At 39.7% G+C, this 21,746-nt stretch overlaps 1 protein-coding gene and 1 non-coding gene across 2 annotated transcripts; one reads left to right on the top strand and one right to left on the bottom strand.

Moving 5' to 3' along the window:
- Positions 1-5,716: 5,716 nt before the first annotated feature.
- LOC108111180 (proton channel OtopLc) lies at positions 5,717-9,519 on the top strand. Its single transcript, XM_017220562.2, is given in 7 exon segments — positions 5,717-5,944; positions 6,677-7,126; positions 7,346-7,498; positions 7,564-7,781; positions 7,840-8,447; positions 8,449-8,785; positions 8,846-9,519. Coding segments are annotated over 7 exon segments (2,394 nt in total). The 5' UTR covers positions 5,717-5,834; the 3' UTR covers positions 9,364-9,519.
- Positions 9,520-16,314: 6,795 nt separating this feature from the next.
- Trnam-cau lies at positions 16,315-16,386 on the bottom strand. The gene has a single exon. It is a non-coding gene; the product is annotated as a tRNA-Met (tRNA).
- Positions 16,387-21,746: the final 5,360 nt, after the last annotated feature.

The following is a 21,746-nucleotide window of genomic DNA, read 5'->3' as shown; positions in this document are numbered from 1 at the left end:
TTACCAACCCACAAAGCAAATGCATTATTTCTAATCCCATTTCCGCTATGAAAGGCGCACCACACAAAACCAAAGGCAAGTCAAAGCAAGTTGAGTTCCTCCTTCCTGGCTGCCTTGCGGTCCTGGCCGGATCTAAGGTGGGTTCTTCCTTCTCTCTGCCTTGAAGGAGTTGAAAGCTTGCTTAACCTAACTAAATTAGAACATGGATGGCTCTTTTTAATGGATGGGGTTTTTTGGTCAATACTTATAATAGTAGCTTCGCCAAAGAACTGTTCATAATTTTCCAAGGTGACGATTTAAGCCACATGAAAAACACGATGATTTCGCTTTAATTGATGTGAGCCAGCCAGCAGGGAAAATAATCTCTTTCATTTTCTGACTCATCGCGGGCCTTGATTGTCACTCGTTAATGCACCGCCTCGTTTTCCACATTCATTGCATTTATAGCCCGATTCTACATTAATATTTAATGACACTTTTATGTTGTGTCATGCCAGTTCAGTTCCGACTACAGCTTCATATGTCCAGGGAAATTGCCAATTACCGATGCATTTAATGAAGTGAGAGATCGTTATTATTGCACTCTCGTCAAATAGAGCACTAAATTAGTTAGTGTTATTTCACTTGATAAGAAAAGCAACCGAGAGCAGCATCTTCACAGCAATTCAAAAATAAATTCCTACCAACCAGTGGAAGTCCTTGGGATGCTCGTCCTTCGGCCAGCTTCCATAACAGGCCATTACACTGGCAAAGCTGTTTGCCGTCCGCATTGCGGTGGTCCTGAGCTGCTTGTGCAATTGCATTAGGGGATTCCCCGTTCCCCACACAAATTACACACACACATATATAAGATATTTATTGCATTTTTGTTTACCGGGCGGCGGGTGTGAAGTTTAATAAATTTTAAAGCATGCTTTTCGGGATTTTCTCGTTGCCGAAATTTATGCGGCTTTAGAATTTAGGGCCACAAAACAAAAACCAACAAAAAAGAGAAAGTAAACATATCGGATAAGAAGTTATCGCGGTGGCAACATCAAAGCCAAGTGCCTTATCCGCTTATCCTGCCCAAGAATCCCTGATCCACTTAGAGTCCTTCGAATGCGAGGTCCTGCTGCTTGCTTTATAGCCCGCCTGCCGACTGTCACACACGTCCATACATTTATTAGCATATATAGCCAGGCACTCCCCTTCACCTAATGATGCAGAAATGTAAAACAACTGGGACTCCGAGCCGTTTCCAACCCATTTCCTTCTGCTGCTCCATGACTCCATCTCTCCATTGCTCCAATCCTCAGACCCATGTGGAGCGCAGAGGGATTGTCATTGGCAATTGTGATGTGGCATACTGATTTTGTTATTCTGCGAGCTGACTCCGCGTGACGTACGCGCTTTTTATTTCTCAAACGTGCTGCGAAATCGAAAACTGCAAAATAACCAGGGAGCAGAACTATCTCTGCGAATGCGAGAATCATTGCCATCAAGTTAAGTCCACTTTGCTGGATATTTGTATGGGAAATTCTTGGGAAAAGTAAGAGTCATGAAGAAGATATCAAGAGTTTCTCAGGGTTTTCCATAAATTTAATATTACTCGTATTTCGTTTTAAAATCTTAAGAAAACTAGTAATTTTTCTTACAACATTCCAGATTTATTGTTCAGATTTTGGCACCTTTTGGCCAAACTCCCAAACTGAAAGAGTCATGCAAAGGGTTTCGCTGAAAGGAGATGCGTTTTACTTGAGAAGTGCAGCTGAGTGTCCAAAGTTTTTCCTTAAACTTTTCTTTGGACAGCAAAGTGGCGAGTTGGGATGTCGAGATGGAAAACTTCTACGTGGGAAAACACTGGGATTCCCCAACTCTGACGTTAAATTGTTTGCCGTGGCGATGCAGAAATATTTCCGTAAGCCAATAAATACTGGAGAGAGAGAGAACTAAAGACAGAAACGTAGCCTCTTTCTGAGAATTTACTTTGTATACTGCCCTGCTGAACTCTGCATTATTTTCCATAGTTCAATCGTAAATACACCTTTACAGTTCGTCTTATGATTGACTTTTGTGCCTGCCTATTGATGGATGCCAAAATAAATGCCAATTTATACACCTATTTGGCCAAATTGAATTACACGAAATAGGCTTATGTCTGAAAAGAACGAAAGGCAAACTCAATTTTCTGGCATTGGCTTACGATTCTGGTAAGAGGCAAGGTAAAATCCAATTCCTATATTTTGTGGCAAAGTGTCAAAAGCCTTTTGTTAAGATTATAAAGCTATCTAACTGATGTCAGCCTACAGAATCTTACTTAATATCTTTTTTGATTTTAATTTTATCTTAGATGCGTTTTCATTAAGAAAGTTAAAATCTTACCATAAATTAAAAACCTTGAGACTGGCCATCTGCCGAGGAAATTTATTCGTCACCTTTTCCCGCTTTTCCATTTAAGTTGAAAGTCTCTTTCGGCATGCATGAATGCTTTTCGAGGGAAACTCAAATAGAACGCAGATGAATGAACCGGCCTGGAGTGAAAGGTAAATGCGTGAATAGTTGGCTGATTAAACGAGTGCCTAAAACACTTAACAAATGCAGCTAGTGCCCTCGAAATCCTTTCGTTTTGTCGCAGCGAGTTGAATAATTCGAACGCTTTGGAGTGAGTTGAAGTGTTTATCTATAGTGACTAGTAGGACTGGTACTTGGCTCTTTTACAATTTCCACTGAACCCAATGTGCCAACAGTTTTTGGCCACATTATTGCACTCCATTTAAAGCACTCATACGCAGAGTAAGCCCATGACTGGGAACCTATTTTGGCACATAACTGATGCTTTTATTAGCTGGTCTGCACAATATTAGACCAGTTAGAGAGCAGTTTGGTAGTTGGAGTGGAGTAGAGTTTCGCAGCCACTGGAAACACCATTTTCCCGAATGAAAGATAAATATCATCTCAATTAGCTGCCATAAAATGTATTTCGCCATCCTGGTTACTGGAACTCGTGTGTAACCCCGTCTTTAATGATGAAAGCCACTCAAAGTTCGGCATGAAATTAATAGCGTTGGCCCCAACTGTTTTGGTTACCTCAGTTTACCTAGTGGGCAAAACTGCCAGGCGGCCAGATAAATCTCCCTCTGCATATTTTCTCCAGCACGAGCACGAGCATAAGTTAAAAACTTTGCACCAACAGTGCCATGCCAGGCCATTCATTAGCATGCAAATTTGAAAATTTATCAGCTGGTGGTCTACGCTTCTACACTCGGAAAAAAATCTATCAAAATTTATCAACTTCTCTGAGATAATTATAATGAATTGATAATATTTGATGATCCACAAATCTGATTAACAATTACAAAGTTTTTATGTACTTAAATGTCACAATTACTAAAAATGTTCATGATTTTCCAGAGTGTTGGTTAACTTCCTTATATGGTGTAGGTCCTGGTTTTGGTCCTGGTCCTGCGAGCGGAACTTTCCCTCACCCTGGGCACTTTTTGGAGCGGGACCGCATCTGGTTCGGTGGAAGCTTCACTAACTCCATCAGCTCACATGACAAAGTTTGTCGCACAAATTATACACAGATCGAAACCGAGGCCAGCTGAAGGAATCTCCAGACGAACTATATGTTAACGGCTGCTGCCCCAGATGCTTTGGGAACTACATCTTTATGGCCCTGACCTCGCAAATATGCTCAAGTACTTTGGCTTGATGGCAGTTGGCTTTCCAAATTGTTGTGGTAAGTTCAATAAGTTTGACAAGTTCAAATGAATTGTCTCCTTTTCGTAGAATGAATACCTCCTTTGTTGTTTGTTTTATTTTTGGTGTAGAGCTTGAGGGCGATTCATGTTTATCTTGCAATTAGAACAAAGTACAAAAAGTCAACATTTGTGGAGATTTTATTAATTGGATATTTCCTTGGGCTAATAGTAGTCACATGCAGTGAATCATATAAGTAAATCTAAGTACTACCAACTAGTATAAACCTAAAAGGTAACTTCTGAATCATAAATAGTGAAGTGATTTAAATTGTTACGCACTTCCTACTCCAAAGTTAGTAACCCAAAAAGAGCACCTGACACGCTTACAGGGCATTTTATTTTAGTAATGGTGAACTGGTCCGACTTCTGTTTCTGACTAGCCACTCTCTTATCTTGCACTACAAAGAAACATTAAGGTAAAACCGATAAAACATGAATGTATACATATGTATTGGCAAATATTGACAGAAGTTATTGATTACAGACGTAAACAGAAGGGGCGTCTGATATGACTGCACTGATTTAAAAAAGAAACTGATAATGGCAATAAAATTTCGTTCTAAACATTTTAGAGAAGTGCCTACTCAGGGTCGGAGTGGTGACCCCTAAAAAGATAACGATAGATAGAGTATTTACCTTCAGACTACTACTGTCTTGGTTTTCGGGGTATGTGCCTTCTCCAAATGGAACCATTGCTAATATCTGGGTATTAACTAACCACAAATTTAGGTGTATCTATGTGTATGTTGGTGTAATAAACAAGAGGAAGACCCCCAGATAAGAATCGATGTCTGGTCGGGGTTTCAGTTTTTCAAGAACTGTGCTGCCTTCAGCACAACTTTACTCGCGGTTAGTTTTATTATAGAGCCATGTATATGGACGGTGGAATAATTTTAGCAGAGGAATAAATCATTTTTATGAGAATTATTAATTAGGAAAGGAAATTATTCAAACCCTTACAGTATTCTTTGGGCTAATTAATGGTGGACCGCAACAGTGGTGTTCAATACGAAAGAATGCCGACTGTTACTTTCAGGTAAAAGCTTAATCTGTAATACTAATACATGTATACATATAATACTAATACATAAGTACATGTAGATCATTGCATTATTGGAAATTAAAGAGCTTATTATAGGTCTTCTTAAACTGGATTAAACTCCAATCACATCATTTACCAAGAATAAAATCCGCTTTGATCTAACTACTTGAACTTGTGAATTTTCGCTATATATTTTACCAATTAAACATGGCGTACGATATTCACACTTTAAACCGTCTGACTGATACATTTCCAGTCGCCCTATAGATGTGTTAGGTCTTTCATAATATTTTGGTTAATATTTTTAACACTTGTCACGTAACTTTCCCTGACTCCCATGGAGTCAGCCTCAAGGTTTTCCATTTTTAAAACCAAAAACCATAGCAAAACGTCATTTATTTGCACTCTGCTCTTTGAAATTATTTGAGAAGCCAAATAAATTGACTCACCTGGCTAATATTTGCTCTTCTTGAGTTCGTCAAACAGTGTTGACCCAGTAAACAAGACAAGAGCATTGGAATCTAGACTGCCAAAGGCGCAGAGATAACCGGCAAGTTCTCATATAGGAACTTTTTACAGCCCTCTGTATATATGATAATTGACAAGTTTGTTGTGATGACGCGATATGGATATCGCATTGTTAACGATTTCAAAACAAATCCAAATATATGAGAAAAATCCCAAAGACGCTATGTACAGCAGCCGTGTACATAATTCAGGGCCCACTGATGAAGTGCAAATAGGCTAATAAATTAAGGCAATAATAAGACTGCAATAGATTTATTTACACACACGGATCACACTCGTACTCGTACGGTGAAAATAGCAGGCTAATAACAACGCTAATCAGTTAGTCAAATATCGTCTGCCCGATAGCTCCGACAATTGGAGTAACTGCCTCTGAAACGCCTCAGTCTTCGCTGTGAATCGAGTCTGTGAGGGCGCGGATAATCGCGGCTTAAGAGATCGCCGATCGATCGGTTTATATATAGCGACCGATCTGCTGACCCCTTTCAGTCGGATTCCACAAAAAACTGCGCTGCGGCCCGGAAATGTCGCTAATTAACTTGAAATCGAAAGATATGTACGACGAGCCCATTAATATGTGGAGGACCAAGCAGCGCGTCCATTATCACCACGATGTTATATCGAAAGGAAATGAGTTAGTTTCGGATTGAAGATAAAGAACTGCAGTGGCACATATACACGACGGATATATAATATCTTTATTTAATATAAAGACAAAAAGTGATATTTTTCGTAGAAGTCTGTTAAAATGAAAACAATTCAATCGTGAAAATATTGCCATCAAAGGTTTCGTTTTCCCTCTCCTAATATTTCGAAGTATTATATCTAATCAAAGAGGTTCGTCAAAGCCATATAGATGTCATACTTTGACATTAGTTTTCGTAGTTTCTTTTTGTACGCGAAAGCCGCAGCTCAAGTCCCAGACACTGATTGCAGGCAACAAAAGGAAAACGTGATCACTTAATGTTTATGTAAACAGTGAGAACTTATCTGACTTTTGATTGATGAGACAACAGACCGACTTTTATCTATCCACTTATGTACAAATTAGAGGTATTTCCAACGGAACACGCGTGCTTTTGTCACCCACTGGGTGATAATATCTCGATTTGCGGCCAGAAATCGATCAGAAATCAATCAAAGCTGCAAAATACATACAAAAGTGTGCGATTCTTTCAGGGACAGGTTAAAGGCTTTCAAGTGATAGAACCAACCACAAGAATCCAGTTTTCGAAAACCAAATTCAGTTCATCGGAAAGCACTGAACCTTTCGCTGGCTCTCTTGGGACCTTCGCGTGTACATGTGCCACTTGCTGAGCTGATAGAGTCCTTAGCCTGTCTCTAACTAATTTCGATCCTACAACAGCAGTCACAGATCCTCCGATGCCTGTGAATACATAACCATAACAGCGCCAAAGAAGTCGGCTTCGTTCTCAAGATCCCCTCCGAACTCGCTGCCCCCTTCGGTACCCGGAACACCTCGTCACTCGGTAGCCAACACCTCGAATCAGGTGATCCGTTACGCCAGAACGTCCTGTGATCACTGTGGGCACCACAGCATTCCGGTCATGTCGCCGCATCCCATCTCACCGCTGGCCAAGTCCCAGACGAACCTGGATCTCGTGGAGCATGGCAGCCAGCGGCAGGCTCTCCTTCCTCTGCCCACCATTGGAATGCACCACGAAGACTCCGCCTGCACCTTGCAGGTGTCCCGGAGACCATCGCTGCTCCTTCAGGAGATCCTTACCCAGAGACCACCGCTCTTCGGGCGGAAGGACGCCAACGGCTTCCTGTCGCCAAGAAGTGCAAAAAATGGGTACATTTCCGATCGCATAATCAAGTTCTGGAAAATCTTTAAACCTTTTCTTGGATTTTTCACCAAACACATCTCCCTACTTCACTCTGATACTCCTATTCCTATCCAATGACTATGTGTTTTTGATAGTGGCTAATTGTAATCACCTTTACTAAATACAAATTGAATGTTTTCGAATTTCCCTTACTTAATCTTTATACTTTTTTTAATATTTTGCAGTAACCTGCAGGGAACAGCGAGCGGCAGTACAGCGACCATTAATTTCCAGAGTGGGACGACGAGTGCCAGGAACGGATCCACCGCCTTCTTCGACAATGGTGCCAAGAGCTTCCAGGCCAAACAGCAGAAGGAGAAGAACCGACGCACAGGCAAGTAAGTTGAAGAAACTAAAGGGGAAACGAATTCCTTTTACTTATTTGGTTAAAATATCTTTCCAGTGATGCCATAAGCTCAGCGCTCTCCGCCACCTATTGCAAGCTGCTGGTACTTCTTGGCGTTTGTCTGCCGATCACAGAAGTAATATCCGACCAGATTCCGACCTATGTCTACCAGGGATTCTACGTGTACCTCTATGTGGGCAGCATCCTCTTCGTGATCTTCCTGTACATCAGCGCCTTCCGAAATCGATCGCTTTTCAATGCTTTAAAGGACTATCGTAAGATTGAAAGGGATGTTTACCTAAACCCATAAGCTAAAGTTACATACATTTTCAGATGAAAAGAACAACAATGTGCATCTGAAGCATAAGGTGACCCATTTTGGCAGCTTTTACCTGAGAGTGGGAGCCATTGCCTTTGCCATTGGAACCATGGTGTATTCCGGTCTGGAGTTTGGCCAGTTCTTCGAGCTGAATGGCCATCCCGGATGTCGAGATGTCTTCGTGGCCATCACGCCCATCTGCCGAATGATCCTGTGCATCGCCCAGGTGCAGTTCATTTTCCTGAACACCACCTACATGGACATGGCCCGGCACAAGGTCACCTCCAGATTCGGACTGATGCACATGGTAGCCACCAACCTGTGTGAGTGGCTGTATGTCCTGGTGGAAGAGACCAAGCACGAGATTTTCCACATCGGCCAACACGAAGTGGATCCAGCCCACGAGCAGGTCATACATAATTTCACCACTAGCAGAACGGATTGGACTGCTGTCAATGAGTCCCTGCATCAGCATCATCCCCATCATCCACTCAACCAAACGCTGCTGACCAATTTAAGCTCCGTTATCGCAAACATCACGTTGACTCCTTCCCCCACGGCGGCTGCCTTCAGTGGCTGCTCCCGCACCACGATTATGGGAGCTCTGGTCCAGCAGCTGTCCCCCTTTCCTGTTCCCCTGCACCATTGAGTACTCCCTGATCTGCGCCGTGATCCTCTTCGAAATGTGGAAGACCGTCAAGTCCATTCCGGACATCGATAAGTCTCGCAAGAATTCCGTGAAGCCAGTGACCGCTAAGCCCGCCCACCACTTCTCCGTGGATTGCTCGGAGTCGCACAAAGGACTCTTCTTCGGCATCCTGATCATAGTCATGACCATTATCTCCATGATCATGTACTTCGTGCTGTACACCCAGCCTGGGTACGAACTGGTGGCCACCCAGGAGGTCACTCTTTGGGAGACCTTCATGTACTTCATGTGCGCCTCTGCTGTGATAACGGGTAAGTAGGGCGCTCTTGGGATATAATATTATATAAAATATTAACATTAATATTTTACAGGCATGATCCTCATGCGCGATCTGAAATACATCAAGGAAAACGGCGAAGAGCACCACTCGATGCACTTGGACAACCTCCTGCTGATTGTGGCCCAGACTGGAGTCTACTTGTACGGAATGTTCAGTATCCTGGGCAGTTACTTTGCCAAATGGGACACAGTACCCGATCGAGTCGAGGGCATCATAGCGGAGGTCTTCGGAGTGGTGCAAACCTCACTGCAGACCATGTTCATCCTGCACGCCAGTCATAGGCGATGCAAGGGTGCCAAGCAGGTGAGGAGGAAGCCTGGCAGGGAGATTATCACGTTCCTGCTGGTGGCCAATATTGCCATCTGGTTTGTGAATACCCTGATCAAGGGGCGAGCCGTTTTCCGGGAGTCCCATCTGGAGTTCTTTGGCGTCTGGGGCTGGACCATCATCACCCACATCTCCATGCCGCTGGCCATCTTCTACCGCTTCCATTCCACCATTTGCCTGTTTGAGGTCTGGAAAATCACCTACAAGGCCAAGGCTCATTAGTGGCTAAGACGGACCTTTTGATTAGTTTTCTCTAGCTTTCCTTTGACTAAGTTAATTTAAAACTCAAGCGTCTACTTGTGAGCATTAGTTAATTTATGTTTAAGAGCGAAATTTGTTGACATTGCTGGAACAAAATAAAGATTTAATTTATTCAGATTATGGCTTGATTACCACTTTAATTGGTTGCATAAGTATTTACCTATTTGGTTATAAATAGGGGTTTTTCTAGAACACACAATTTCTAACTTGTTAATTTTAAAGCCTGTTAATTAAAGGTTGCAAGCCTCTAATCACTTCGCCTGGAGTTACGTGACATTTGTTTGCTTTTTGTTTATCAGAGGAAGTGCATATATTACTTATTGCCTTATCGATCAGCTACTTAGACTTAAAGAAAAGGATTTAACGACTAAGTCAAGAAAGGTGTTTAAATAAATCGAGAATAAGTGCGATTCACTAACAAATTGCCTTGAAACACGTCATAGGACATCGCGTGCCCAAAAGCAAAATCAGGTATTCGTGTATCAAATTTATCGCGGCCCACATAAATCTTGAGGCAGACAATTGACAAATCGGCGTTTCCGTTTCCTGTTGCGTATCCTTTTCTAAGAAAAATGTCAAAGTAGAACGGCGATTGAAAGGAGCTGAAAGCAGGGCTGTACGAATGGAACTGTCTCATGGGCATAAATTTGACATCGATGTGTGCGGGTTATAGAGGGCAAAGGACTTTCGAACAGAAACATCAAGGTAAATAAAAAGGCATTGAGCCATGAGGTTGATGAATTGGCGCATTTAAATTATGTATTTATGGGGAAATCGGAGAAATTGCTATTCAGGTGGCTTACGCAGCGATAATAAACGGGCAATTTGGGGTTAACAAATCGAGTGATGTGTGGCTTTATCACGTCCTTCCGCCGAGCACGTGATTCGAATATTTAATATAGCCAAAGCCGAACAATCAATTGATATAAAAAACTTTAAGCTATTGATATCCTGGCTCGGATTTATACTTCATAATTAACAATGAAATAATAAAAAAACAGACAGAAAGCAGCTCTCAAATAAAAAAATAATTATTTTAAATAAAATTCAGTTCACGTGCAGGAAAATGTAAAGCCATCTCGGATGCAGGACCAAACTCACGTGCATCACACGTGACTGGCCCGCATTTAAGATGCAATTAAAGAGTAAATAAGATCGAGTTTCCATGATGACTGTATTTTTACCCCTTTTATGAGCTCAGATCAATAAAATGAATGTTTAAATATGATTAAAATATGATTTTCAACAGCAAACCTTGAGAACTCATTGCTTTATAATCCATTTAAATTCGACCCAGACTGAAATAGCCATCATAATTAGAAGGCAGTCGCAATTTTCCACGGAAGTGTGCTAATCACAGGTAAAAGAGTAAGAAAGAGGAAAAAAGGTGAAATGAGGAAACTAATTAGAGGTCTGCGAAGCGAATTGGAACGGCAAAACATTCTTCATTATACTTTAATGTGGAGTGTAAATAATTCACCAGGCTACCGACTCGAGTTCAAGTTCAAGACGAACAACTCCATTACATTGGGCTTTGAGGAGGCGGGGGCAATGTCAACAGACTGCCACGATTGTCAACATTAATAAATCAGCTGGGAAAAATTGCAGTCGATGGCACTTTTTATGATGCCATCATCAACGTGCCGACTATTCCAGATGTCAGCCACTGCCCCCCCAGCCGGAAAATAGAATCCGGAAAAGAGCACGAGCAGTGGAGGACTTGTAAATGGAAATGACGCGGAAGCGCTAAGGACAATGACGGACGTCGACGTCGAGGATGACGAGTTTTCAGTTTCCAGTTCCCAGCTTTCAGTTTTGAAGCTGATGGCCTCCCCAGCGTCTTTTCCTGACGGAAATGACATTGCCATGGAGTTGACACCGCCGGCGGAAGCGGAAATTTAAAACAGACCAAATGGCCGAGCAAAATGGCCAAACAACTGACGAATGCTAATCAAGATGGGAAGTAGGCGAAGGAATCTAGACTTATTGAGGTAGGAGGCAAGGGCCATTTTTTTTTACCCATTGACCTGAATTTACTGTTCATGTCATTGAGTAGAAAAATTAGTTTGTTTTTTAAATTAAAAGTTATATCTTAATACAGCAAATAGCAGAGTTATTCAACGGCCTAAATTTTTTCTGATTTTATTGAAAATAATTTAAAAAATGCATTTTCCTTAGAGCTTGATGATTTTGTAAAACACTTTTGAAAATGTTACATTTCATATCCGCAACTTGTAAAACTTGGTCTATGCCAATCAATACAAAGTCTGTTCCCAACTTCATGTGAAGGCTACAACTTTATGCACACTTTCTGGGTAGTGAAATGCAAGCAAAATTAAGTTTTGAGCGGGTGAAGCGTTTTTATTTGTTCGATTTGAAAACGAATTTGAAGTTCCGCCAAGTTATTCGCAGCCGAGAAGTTTCTAGTCAGATATTGTTGTCTTAAGCTGCCTGCTAAGGCAAACTTTGGGATACACGGAACTGAAATCTATCAAAATCGCTTGAAATCAATTGGTAGGGAATTTAAATGCAGCTGCAACTGAAATCCTGACAAGGATGTGTATGTGCTTCTCTAAAAGCTTTTCGAGCTGTAGTAGCTAAACAGTAAATAGAAATAAAACCATTCACTCCCCATTAAATGAAACCGAAGAGGGACGAGCATCACGTAGATCGAGAGCATTTTTCCTGTCTTGAGGACAAAAACTGAAACAAAACGTGTTCCTGGTGGCAAATCTTTTGTGGCGCCCCTGCTCTCCCTCTTTGGCAACCCGAACACGTAAGCCACGCACATGGATGGCTAAAGACATTAGAACGACACAATTAACCTTTTTAAAGGAGGATGTCAACAGTTGGTGACGGGCTATGGTGTCATGTGGTTGGGTTATGTGATGGAGCTTAAAGGGCGGCTAAGCAACATCTTCATTCGAAATTTAATATTTCAGCAAGAAGTTTAAGGGAATTGTTTATTATTTAGAAGAAATCTGTTCACATACGTCATTGATAAGCAAATTGAACTTCAATACCTTTTATCATAACCTGCTTAATAATTCCCACGAAACTTCACTGTAATTCCTCCCCAAGGCAAATTAAATTATGCACTGCGCCGGGAAATTTAACTCAAACGTTTACTTTTTTTGCAAACACAGTTACGCAAATATGGTGAAATTTTAATAAGACACCAAGGACACCTTGAGGCCTTTTCAATTTGTTCTCAACGACGACTCGAAGACAACGAGAAGGAACTCCCTTTCAATCTGCCCACCAAGCCGGCACATGAGACAGTTTTCCCACTCGGAAAGTATACAAAACACACTTGAGGGGGTAACGTAATATTTTTTGTTGAGAGGAAAATTAAACAAAAGCTTATCCTGGCGACGAAAAGACTAAAATATCATATTCCAGCTTGCCAGTAATAAGATTACTTTTAAGATTGAAATCCGGGCGACTCAAACTTCCTCAATCGGCTTAAAAGTCGAGGGAAGAAGTTCGGAATTTAAGGAAACCCGAGTCAAAGAATGCAGCTATCAAACTTTAATGAACCGCGCCATACAGTTGCCTAATTGGGTATAAACCAGGACGGACTTCGGTTTTATTCTGCAGTGGAAATTGACATTTGTGCAATATAAAATTTAGTGGCTATATCCCAGTTATTGCAATTCTTTTTTATGTCCATATTTTACGACAGTTGCGCTGGTCTCCGAGGTCCTGCGGAAAAACATATTCAATTGCAATGCAAGAAATGCGCAAAGCTGTCAATCATTGTCACGGGTTTTTTATTTCCGTGGCGTAACACATGGCGTATGAATGATTGGCGGAGTAGGTAAACTAGATATGAATAATGAAATAAAAGCAAATGCTGCAAATGACGATTCCGGGTCTGGGGCCTATAAGCCTGGGCACAAAAATCACCAACTGAATAATGAAAATATATCCTTAGCACACCCGCAAAAGCTCACTCGTATATCAGTTTTATGGGCGACAAAATATCTTTCTCAACGTGTGAAAAATCGCCAAATGCGAAAACAAATCAAAATGCCGACCGAAATAATTCCTTCCCTCTCTTTTTCCAGGTTTCTGTAAGATAAATGTTGCGAGGACAGTAATAAAATATTTATACAAAAATCCGGAAATCTAGAATGCTGAATAGAGACGCAAATGTTCGTTTTGGCTTTTTTGTTCCAGCCATTGTTCCAAGCCATTGACTGATGGGAATTTGATGGAAGGTTCACATCACGTATACGCCCCGGGGACGTGCCAAAATTGAAACTTTCATTGGTCAACAAATGTGACACTTTCGGAGATTTATTCTATAAATGGTTGGTAGTTTGATTTCACAGCAGCTACACAAGATGGATATTTTCTTGCCTTCCACTCTAAATAACCAAATATTCAGTGAACTTGTGATTTATTTTGTATTATTTGTATAATGGGTTAATGGTTTATGTGCCACAGTAGCTAAACAGGGTTACAAATGGAGTAAGAATTAAAGATAAAAGGCCTTCAGCTACCTACCAATGCAATACTGGTTCTCAGAGGGCTCTCCTGAATTGATTGACGGGTTAAATGTTCACAAGTTAAGTTACTCACTTAGTTCCACAAGTTCTCTTGCTAAATGCTGCCAGTTTCTGACTTCCAAATGTGACCGGATAGATCGGAACACTTATGCCTTGTGAAACGATTTTTTAACTTTGATTGCTATACACCACTGCCCACCCGCTTTTACCCAACTTCCTATTCCCTTTTCAAAATGTATACCCAATTGTCTAGAGCTCAGCCAATTGCGAAACAAAAACCATGCCACAAAATATCTTTTATTGTTTTTCGGTCCTCGCAAAGCACTAAAAATTCATTCAACTTCGATGTGCTCGGCTGCAGTTGCAACTCCATTTCCATCAGACTCCCTTGCTCTCTGGGAAATGAATTATTTATTTACGACTGCACATGGTGCAATTTTGTATTACCAGTTCACTGCCTGGCGGCATTAAATTTTCAATGAACTTTGTTAGTATGACTTGCAAAATATAGGGCCAAATTGGCTTCTTTGTGGCCTTGAATCATCTCTCACAACAGGAATTTAAAGTTACAAATACTTGCCTAAAGTCAGTTTGATCGATGGAATAGCACAGCATCAAAAATGGTTTAAATTCTGCGTAAGTTAAGACTAACTGAAAGGATTATGTTGAACAATAATCCTAGCCTAACAGATGGTTTGAATTTAATTATTCCAAAACCTAAGTATGTAGTTCCTTATCTCATTTGGTAGTTGTGCCAGCAATTAACTTTCTTGTTTACCCACATGGCCAACAAATTTGGAAAACCCTTCACCTAATGCTGTTTTTATGCCCACCCACAGTGTGTGCTATCTACCTCCTCCTCCTCTTTTTTTTGGTACTTTGGCCGCTCCATCCCAGTGGTGCCATTAACGTTTTTTCCATCATGTGCCTGGTTTTTGCAGTTTAGATAGTTGCTGCACTTGGCACGGGCCAAAAGTTTGATAGAATTTTAAATGGAATGCATTACTCCCTGGCTTAGATTTAAGCGGTCATTGGAAAAATAACTTTAATATTATCGGAAATACTATCATGAAGAGTTATCTGGATACCTGCCACACTCAATTAGCTTTCTTCCGATCGAATTAAGTTGCTTTCCCCTGTCCACCGCCTGTACAGTGTTTCCTGCCATAAATATCAAACCACTCAATTTTTATGTCACAATTTGTTCAACGCCCCCAAAAAGTGAAATGGGCGTGCGTGGTAGGAACAACATTTACATATGGCATTTACACTTATCAACATTATGTTGGGCGACGCCTGTTTGTGGTTATGTGCCACACATTCGGGTTAACATTGCGTATGAATAATTGAATATTTCTTGTTTTTGCACTCCGTTTTTTGTCCGTTGTTTGATTAATTGTGCACACAGAGCGTATGTGTGCGTCCGTGCTTCGAAAAAACGAGATGGCTCCATCACACTTTAAGGCCACGGAAAGCAGATGAATACAATTGCATTTTGACCGCAGAACGACGGGCATCTGACCTAAAAAAGCTTACGATTGGCAGGTGCACAAAACGAATGTTAAGCCTCAAAGGCAGCAGCACAAAAACCATACAAAATATTGTGTAAACATGGCTTGTTCAAAGCTAGAAATGGCCTGGATTTAACTCCCGAAAGAGCTGGTTTCAGGTCAAATCAAATCGACTTGTATATTAATTCTATTTATTACTAAAATATTTTATAAATTTATAAGACTACTTATTTTCTAAATAAATCATAAAATCTTATTTAACTTTGATTTTCATTCAACTAAGAAACAGATGAGTTTAAGATCTCCCACTGAGAAATGTAACTGCCACAAGTTCGATTTACCTTTGGCCCGCAAAGGTAAAGGAAAATTTTGGTTGAATGTTTAGTCTGCGAATGGAAAATGCAATCGACAAGCGTTTTGAAGGTTTGAAAGGCAAGCAGGAGCTGCTTTTGTGAGCAGTCAAAAGGCAGCAATAAAATTACTTGCGACACACAAAGCGCAGGGAATCCGAATCGAGTTTCTGGCAAAGATAAAAAACATGCCAGGCACACATACGATTATATTGTACGTTTGAGCATGCAGGTGAATGCGGAATAAAGTCCTGATTAAAGATTTGTGCTTCCAGCTCAATTTGCATTTGCCGGCCAATCTGCAGCAGAAGGGGATAAGAGGATTTCGGAGATTCAGGAATTCCCTCGAGCTAAATGTCAGTGATTTGTTAAATAATACGCTTTGCCATTAAGTCTGCTTTGGTCTTGGAAATGGGATATACCAGACTGGCTGGCAGTGTGAAATGTGAATGATAAGTTGAAAACACAATGCTAGCGCAGTTTAAAATAACAAAAAAAAACATAAACATTAAAAAAGAAAAATAAAAAATAACACACTAGCAGAGCAAGGTTTCGATCCTCGGACCTCTGGGTTATGGGCCCAGCACGCTTCCACTGCGCCACTCTGCTTGTTGAAATCCCAGGATATAAGCATCTGTATATAAGGGTAAGGGTAAAGCAGAATACAAAAGAAAAGTAAAGCAAAGGAAATTTAATAAAATGGTGTGAACAAACTATTTTCGACTTAACTTTCTAAAACCAAACCAAAAAAATTCCCAAAAAAAAAAAATTTTTTTTTTTTTTTTTTTTATAACTCCTTTTTAATATAAATATCTTTATCTCTTATTTAAGTTGGGCAGCTATAAATAAGTCTAAATCAGTCATAAACTATTTTGATGGCCCCATATGACGCAATCCACTTTTTAAAGTCTTAAACTCTCTAAATGGAGAAATAAAAAATAAAAGTTTTTATGACAAAGGAAGCGAGAATGAGGAAGCATTGCCATAAAAACAATGCCAAGGAACATAATAAAATGATTGGTTTATAATTTATTTATGACTTCTTTTTAATATAATTTATATTTAAATTAACTTCATAACGACACCTAATTGATATATGAATAGCTATTGTTGTTGAATTTAATTCAATTTAATAGAATTAAAAATTATGTTGCATTATTCAGATGAAAGATTAAATAAACGTTTCATTTAATTTCTTTGTTGCAAATTGGCAGAAATTTAAGGAAGCCAAATAGAGGCATAAAATCAGTTTATTAAGTTTTAATGATATACCGGAAGTATTGGCCATAAATATAGACCATTTCCTGCTGATTGCGATGCATTTGGAAAATTAAATCATAAAAATGCAAATTAGTTCTTCTAAGGCAATAAAAGGATATGGCGGACTTCCTAGCAAGAACGGCCAGACATAAAAGTTAAATGTGGGATTTTTGAATAATCTATTTCCCATAAAATGGACTGACCTCGAAGAAGTTGATCGAAAACAACAAGTTATGGCCTGCTTTAAATGCTGGCCTAATTGATTACTCTAGGTAATGGCATTCAAACTACCCAGCTGCTGACCAGCTAATGATTTTCATAATCAGGTTATTGTGTGTAGCTCATAAATTAAAAAACAAAAACTTGCGTTTTCCTTTCACCACCGAGTCTGACAGCCCATGAGCGATTGCAAAAGTTTTCCTCCTCCTTTTTTTAACTTTCCTTTTAACGGAAGCCAAGGGAGAAGGCTTTTGTGTTCCGCAGACGCGAAAAGCTTGTAAAATATCTGTCATCGGACAACAGTTTAGTAGAAAAAACTTTTCAGTAGTTCCACCCTTATAATTTTTTTTTACTTGTTATAAATTTGAATATTGTTTGGAGTTTACAATGCATAGCTAAATATTGTCCAATACAAATTGGATTCCAATACTCTGACTAGAGAGCCAGCAGTTGCCTGTCCAGATTTGTCAAATGCCCGACTCAATTTCCTGAGGTCACCCACAAGCCACACGTCTCCACTCAATGGCAGGATATTGCCAACAGGACACAGGATAAATCTGTGGCCAACTCAAGGATAGGACACCGATAAAGTCACAGTAATTGCTCTAATTTATGGGAGTACTATAGAACCACTTATTGATCAGCTTACTGATTTTAAACGTTCATTTCTTAGAAACTTTTTGAAAAATGTGCAAACCTTAAACTTAAACTTGCAAAATTCAATGAAAACCGCATGTGAAAACCCAGTTGAGGCCGCGGTAATTTCATTTTCCATTCACACACGCACTGGCATATTAAATTTTAGTGCCTGCCACATAAGTGGGTCTTCACTTAGTTCCACTCTAAGGGCAATGAAAAAGTTTCGCTTGGAAAGTGCGGTGGTTCGTCAATGTTTCGCCTGAAAGTTGTGTGTCTGCCAGAGTCATTACCAGCTATATGTATACCGTTATACGAGCAGTGTGACACATTTCAGCAGACAACACATTTATGCACTTAGTCGCTGATAGTAATTTGCTCATAATTTTCAATTACAAACTTAACACAATGACTTAATTGCAACACAGTTGGTGGATGATTAGAATTCCTGATCCCGTAACTTTAAACTATTTTAGAAATCTTAAAACTCTTAATAATAATAATCTAATAAATAAAGTTAGGCAGCAATTTTGCAAATATTAATCAGCAACAGGTTTCATCTCTAAAAAGAGTCGGTGGATCTGTGACAAGTTCCACACAATGCGTAAACAAATAAAAGGACATTTCCTCTTGCAACGTGTTGGATCATACATGTTGTTGGGAGAGGCCTTCCGAACTTTTCCCCGAATAAATTTCCCTTTCTAAAAACATACTGTTAACTGAAACATCGGCAGGGCTATGTTACGACTTCTCAGAATTAGTGCAAAACGAATGTTCAAGGCAGACGGTTTACTGGGATGGTCGATATTTTTGATTTCCTAACAAAATACGAACAAGTTCTTTGGTTTTTCTTTATGAAAATAGGATGTACTCCCATTTATTTGCTGGCTCACTTTTTCTTCCGAAAACAAAGATTAAAACCCTTGAATTTTGCTGAATAATAAAATTTATTGCCGAATCTCTCTGCCTAAAATGGGGAAACAACAGGGGTTAAAACGTGTTCAAGCGAAAGGAACCCGCCCACGAAGCCCACGCATAAATTATAATGGACCGTCATAGATGCCACAACCCGTAACCGTAAACGTAGTCGTAACCGTAACCCAGCATCGTTACCTTTATTGAACTTGATAGTGTGCTCCGGAATACCTGACCTTGGTTGCCGGTGCTCAAATATTAACTATAAGCGCTTGCATATTGAATATTAATTGGCAGATTAACACTGAATACAGATTTCTTGGGGGCAAACAAAGTAAGAGATTATATCAGCTAGATATCAATATCTATGAAACTGTAATCTTTAATAGGTTCAAATCTGGGTGGTTAGTCCAATAAAGATATATAATATTTACTTTTATATAACACAGACTAGGTAAATGTTTATTTAATCAAACTAATTCCAGCCTGAACAATTTCTTGTCTAGACTGCAAATCAAATTAATGTATTTTTATTGTTTACTTACCAAGGCTTTTATGAAATTATCTCCTAATTTATAGCCAAGACAAGGGACTCAAAAGAAAGTAATATCAGGAATGCCAAAAGCAAGCTAAGAAATTTGAAATTTGATGTTGTACCATAAAAAGCGAAACCTGGAGACAAAAGCGGCTTAAAGTATCAGCTATCATCAATCTGCAGCGCTAGACAAATGGAAAATTTACATTTCGATTTGGAAAAGCAGCTGAAAGCTTGGCAAATATTCCGTAAAAAGCCAAAGTTTTGGTTGAATGGCAGAAATTGTCTTTAAAAGCAACCTACAGAACCTACAGTTTAAGGAAAAACAAAGAGAATGTGAATATTTTTAGCGATCAGGGATATTCCAAATAAGTGTCGTACCTATCAAGATTGCTTTCGTTTGACCAAGGAAAAACCGCTGAAAATCGAACGGCAAATTGAAATTGGCAAAAGCAAAGACTAGGGCAGAATAAAACAACAGCAATTGATTTAAAACCCGGCCAATAAAACTGCAACAAAAGCGAAGCAAAGTGAAAGCAAACAAGTTGCTTGCACGCCGATAAAATCAAACGAAAATGGGAGAAAAATTCAAAAAAATAAATACGCCACGAGGTGAGGGTTCGGCGGAAAAGCACGCGGAAAAACAATAAGAAACCAAAAGCTGCAAATATAAAATCTAAAATTGACCATAAACCCGACGGTTTCCCTTGGAAATGAAGATAAGCGGCAAGGCAAAGGAAAACACCAAATTGATATACGCTCCCTTTTGTCCTTGGGTCTCTGTGCCTGTGCCTGTGACTGGGTGGAAGTGGATGAGGATGCTCTTTTTCCCTGCCAGGACGAGCCCTAATTTGCTGGGTGGACTCGGGGGTGATGGCAGTGCCATCATAATAATTTAAAGTGGAACTGATAATCTTTGGCAGGCTAAAGTGTCCTTGGCGCTGGCGAGGAAAGTCGAAAAGGTGGCTCCGAAGTGGGGAGGGAGCGAAAGTGCTTAAATAAAGCTGTTTTTGTTGTGTTCGCCTTGCGAGTATCTCAGCCATCTTTTGTTTTTTGGCAGCAAAATGTTTGCCAGAATTTTACCGAAACAAAATTCATGTCATTCGCTTCGGCTGATGTTCAAGCTGTTGGCTTTTCGGCAACAACATAAGTTTAGTTTATTATCAGTTTTATGCTAATCGATTTGAAGACACTTGCCGCAGCTGTCACATCACTTAAGTTAAGTTAAGTTTCAAATTTAAAGAATTAATATTGATTTTTGTTGGAAACTGTAAATTGGAATCATATGACATTCCTCTTTTATGAAACATTATGAGAACCCTGTTCTGAGTACGACTAATTTTCAGAGAACAAAGAATTTAATAACCTCTCTTTGAGAAACACAAAAATGTATCAAAACCCGAACCCAAAGCCAGCTCACAACTCGAAAATTTGAGCTATCAACCATGCCCTCATATCTATTATTTTCCTGGTGCACACACAATTTTCCAGCCGAAATTCAAATGAGAGTCATGAAATAACAGGGGGAAATTCGTATGCCACCTACTCACACAAATTCACAAACAATTGCACTCTAATGCTTGTGTGCATTTGGTAATGCATTTACAGATGGCTCGGTAACCAAAACTGGTTGAGTTTGCTTAGCAAAGAAAGCCATCGAATAATGTGATGTAAAGTGAGGCATTCAGGCTCATTGTTTAACTGGAAACGGGTGAGCAAGCCTGAGGAAATTCAATTAAAAACAGTCAAAAAATGTATTTTAACAACCTTTTAAGTTTTCTAGAAATTGATACCAATTTAATATTAAATACAAATATTTACAAAAATAAAACTATTTATTTATATTTTAGTACAAAAAGAAAACAGCAAAATACTTGAATAAATTATACACAAAAAAAAACAAGTAAAACTCTCAACCTCTCTGGGACAACATTTTTTATTTTTTCACAGATGTCCAAGCAAGAAGAGAAAAGCAAAAAAAAGACTAAAAAACATGCTGTGTAGTTTGAAACCCCTTTTTATCAAGTCAAATATGTAAATGACGTTGCCAAATGTGTTCAACTCAAGTGGCAACATATGCGAATTCCGGTCAGTTGCTTGCCACTTTTTGTTTCGCCTGACAAATCTGATTATGTTATTTAGATTAGCCGCAAAAGTCGGCTGTCAGTTGGCAGTAAACCTTCTTTTTTGCAACTCCCTTCTGCCTGCCACATGAGGTAATCATAAATTATTACGTAACATGCTATTTCCTTTAAAGGCCCCTTCAACGCACCCTGAGTGACCCAAATTGGGTGAATTTCGGTGAGCTTTCGGCTGTCAGATCAAAAGGGGAATGGTTTCAATTGATGCTCACCTGCCTGCTTTTTGCCCGGGGCGTTGATTGCAAATCTTCAAGTGGGTTTGA

This window comes from Drosophila eugracilis, unplaced genomic scaffold, assembly GCF_018153835.1.
Source record: "Drosophila eugracilis isolate 14026-0451.02 unplaced genomic scaffold, ASM1815383v1 contig_2152, whole genome shotgun sequence".
Lineage (NCBI taxonomy): Eukaryota > Metazoa > Arthropoda > Insecta > Diptera > Drosophilidae > Drosophila > Drosophila eugracilis.
This window is presented reverse-complemented; position numbering and strand designations above follow the sequence as displayed.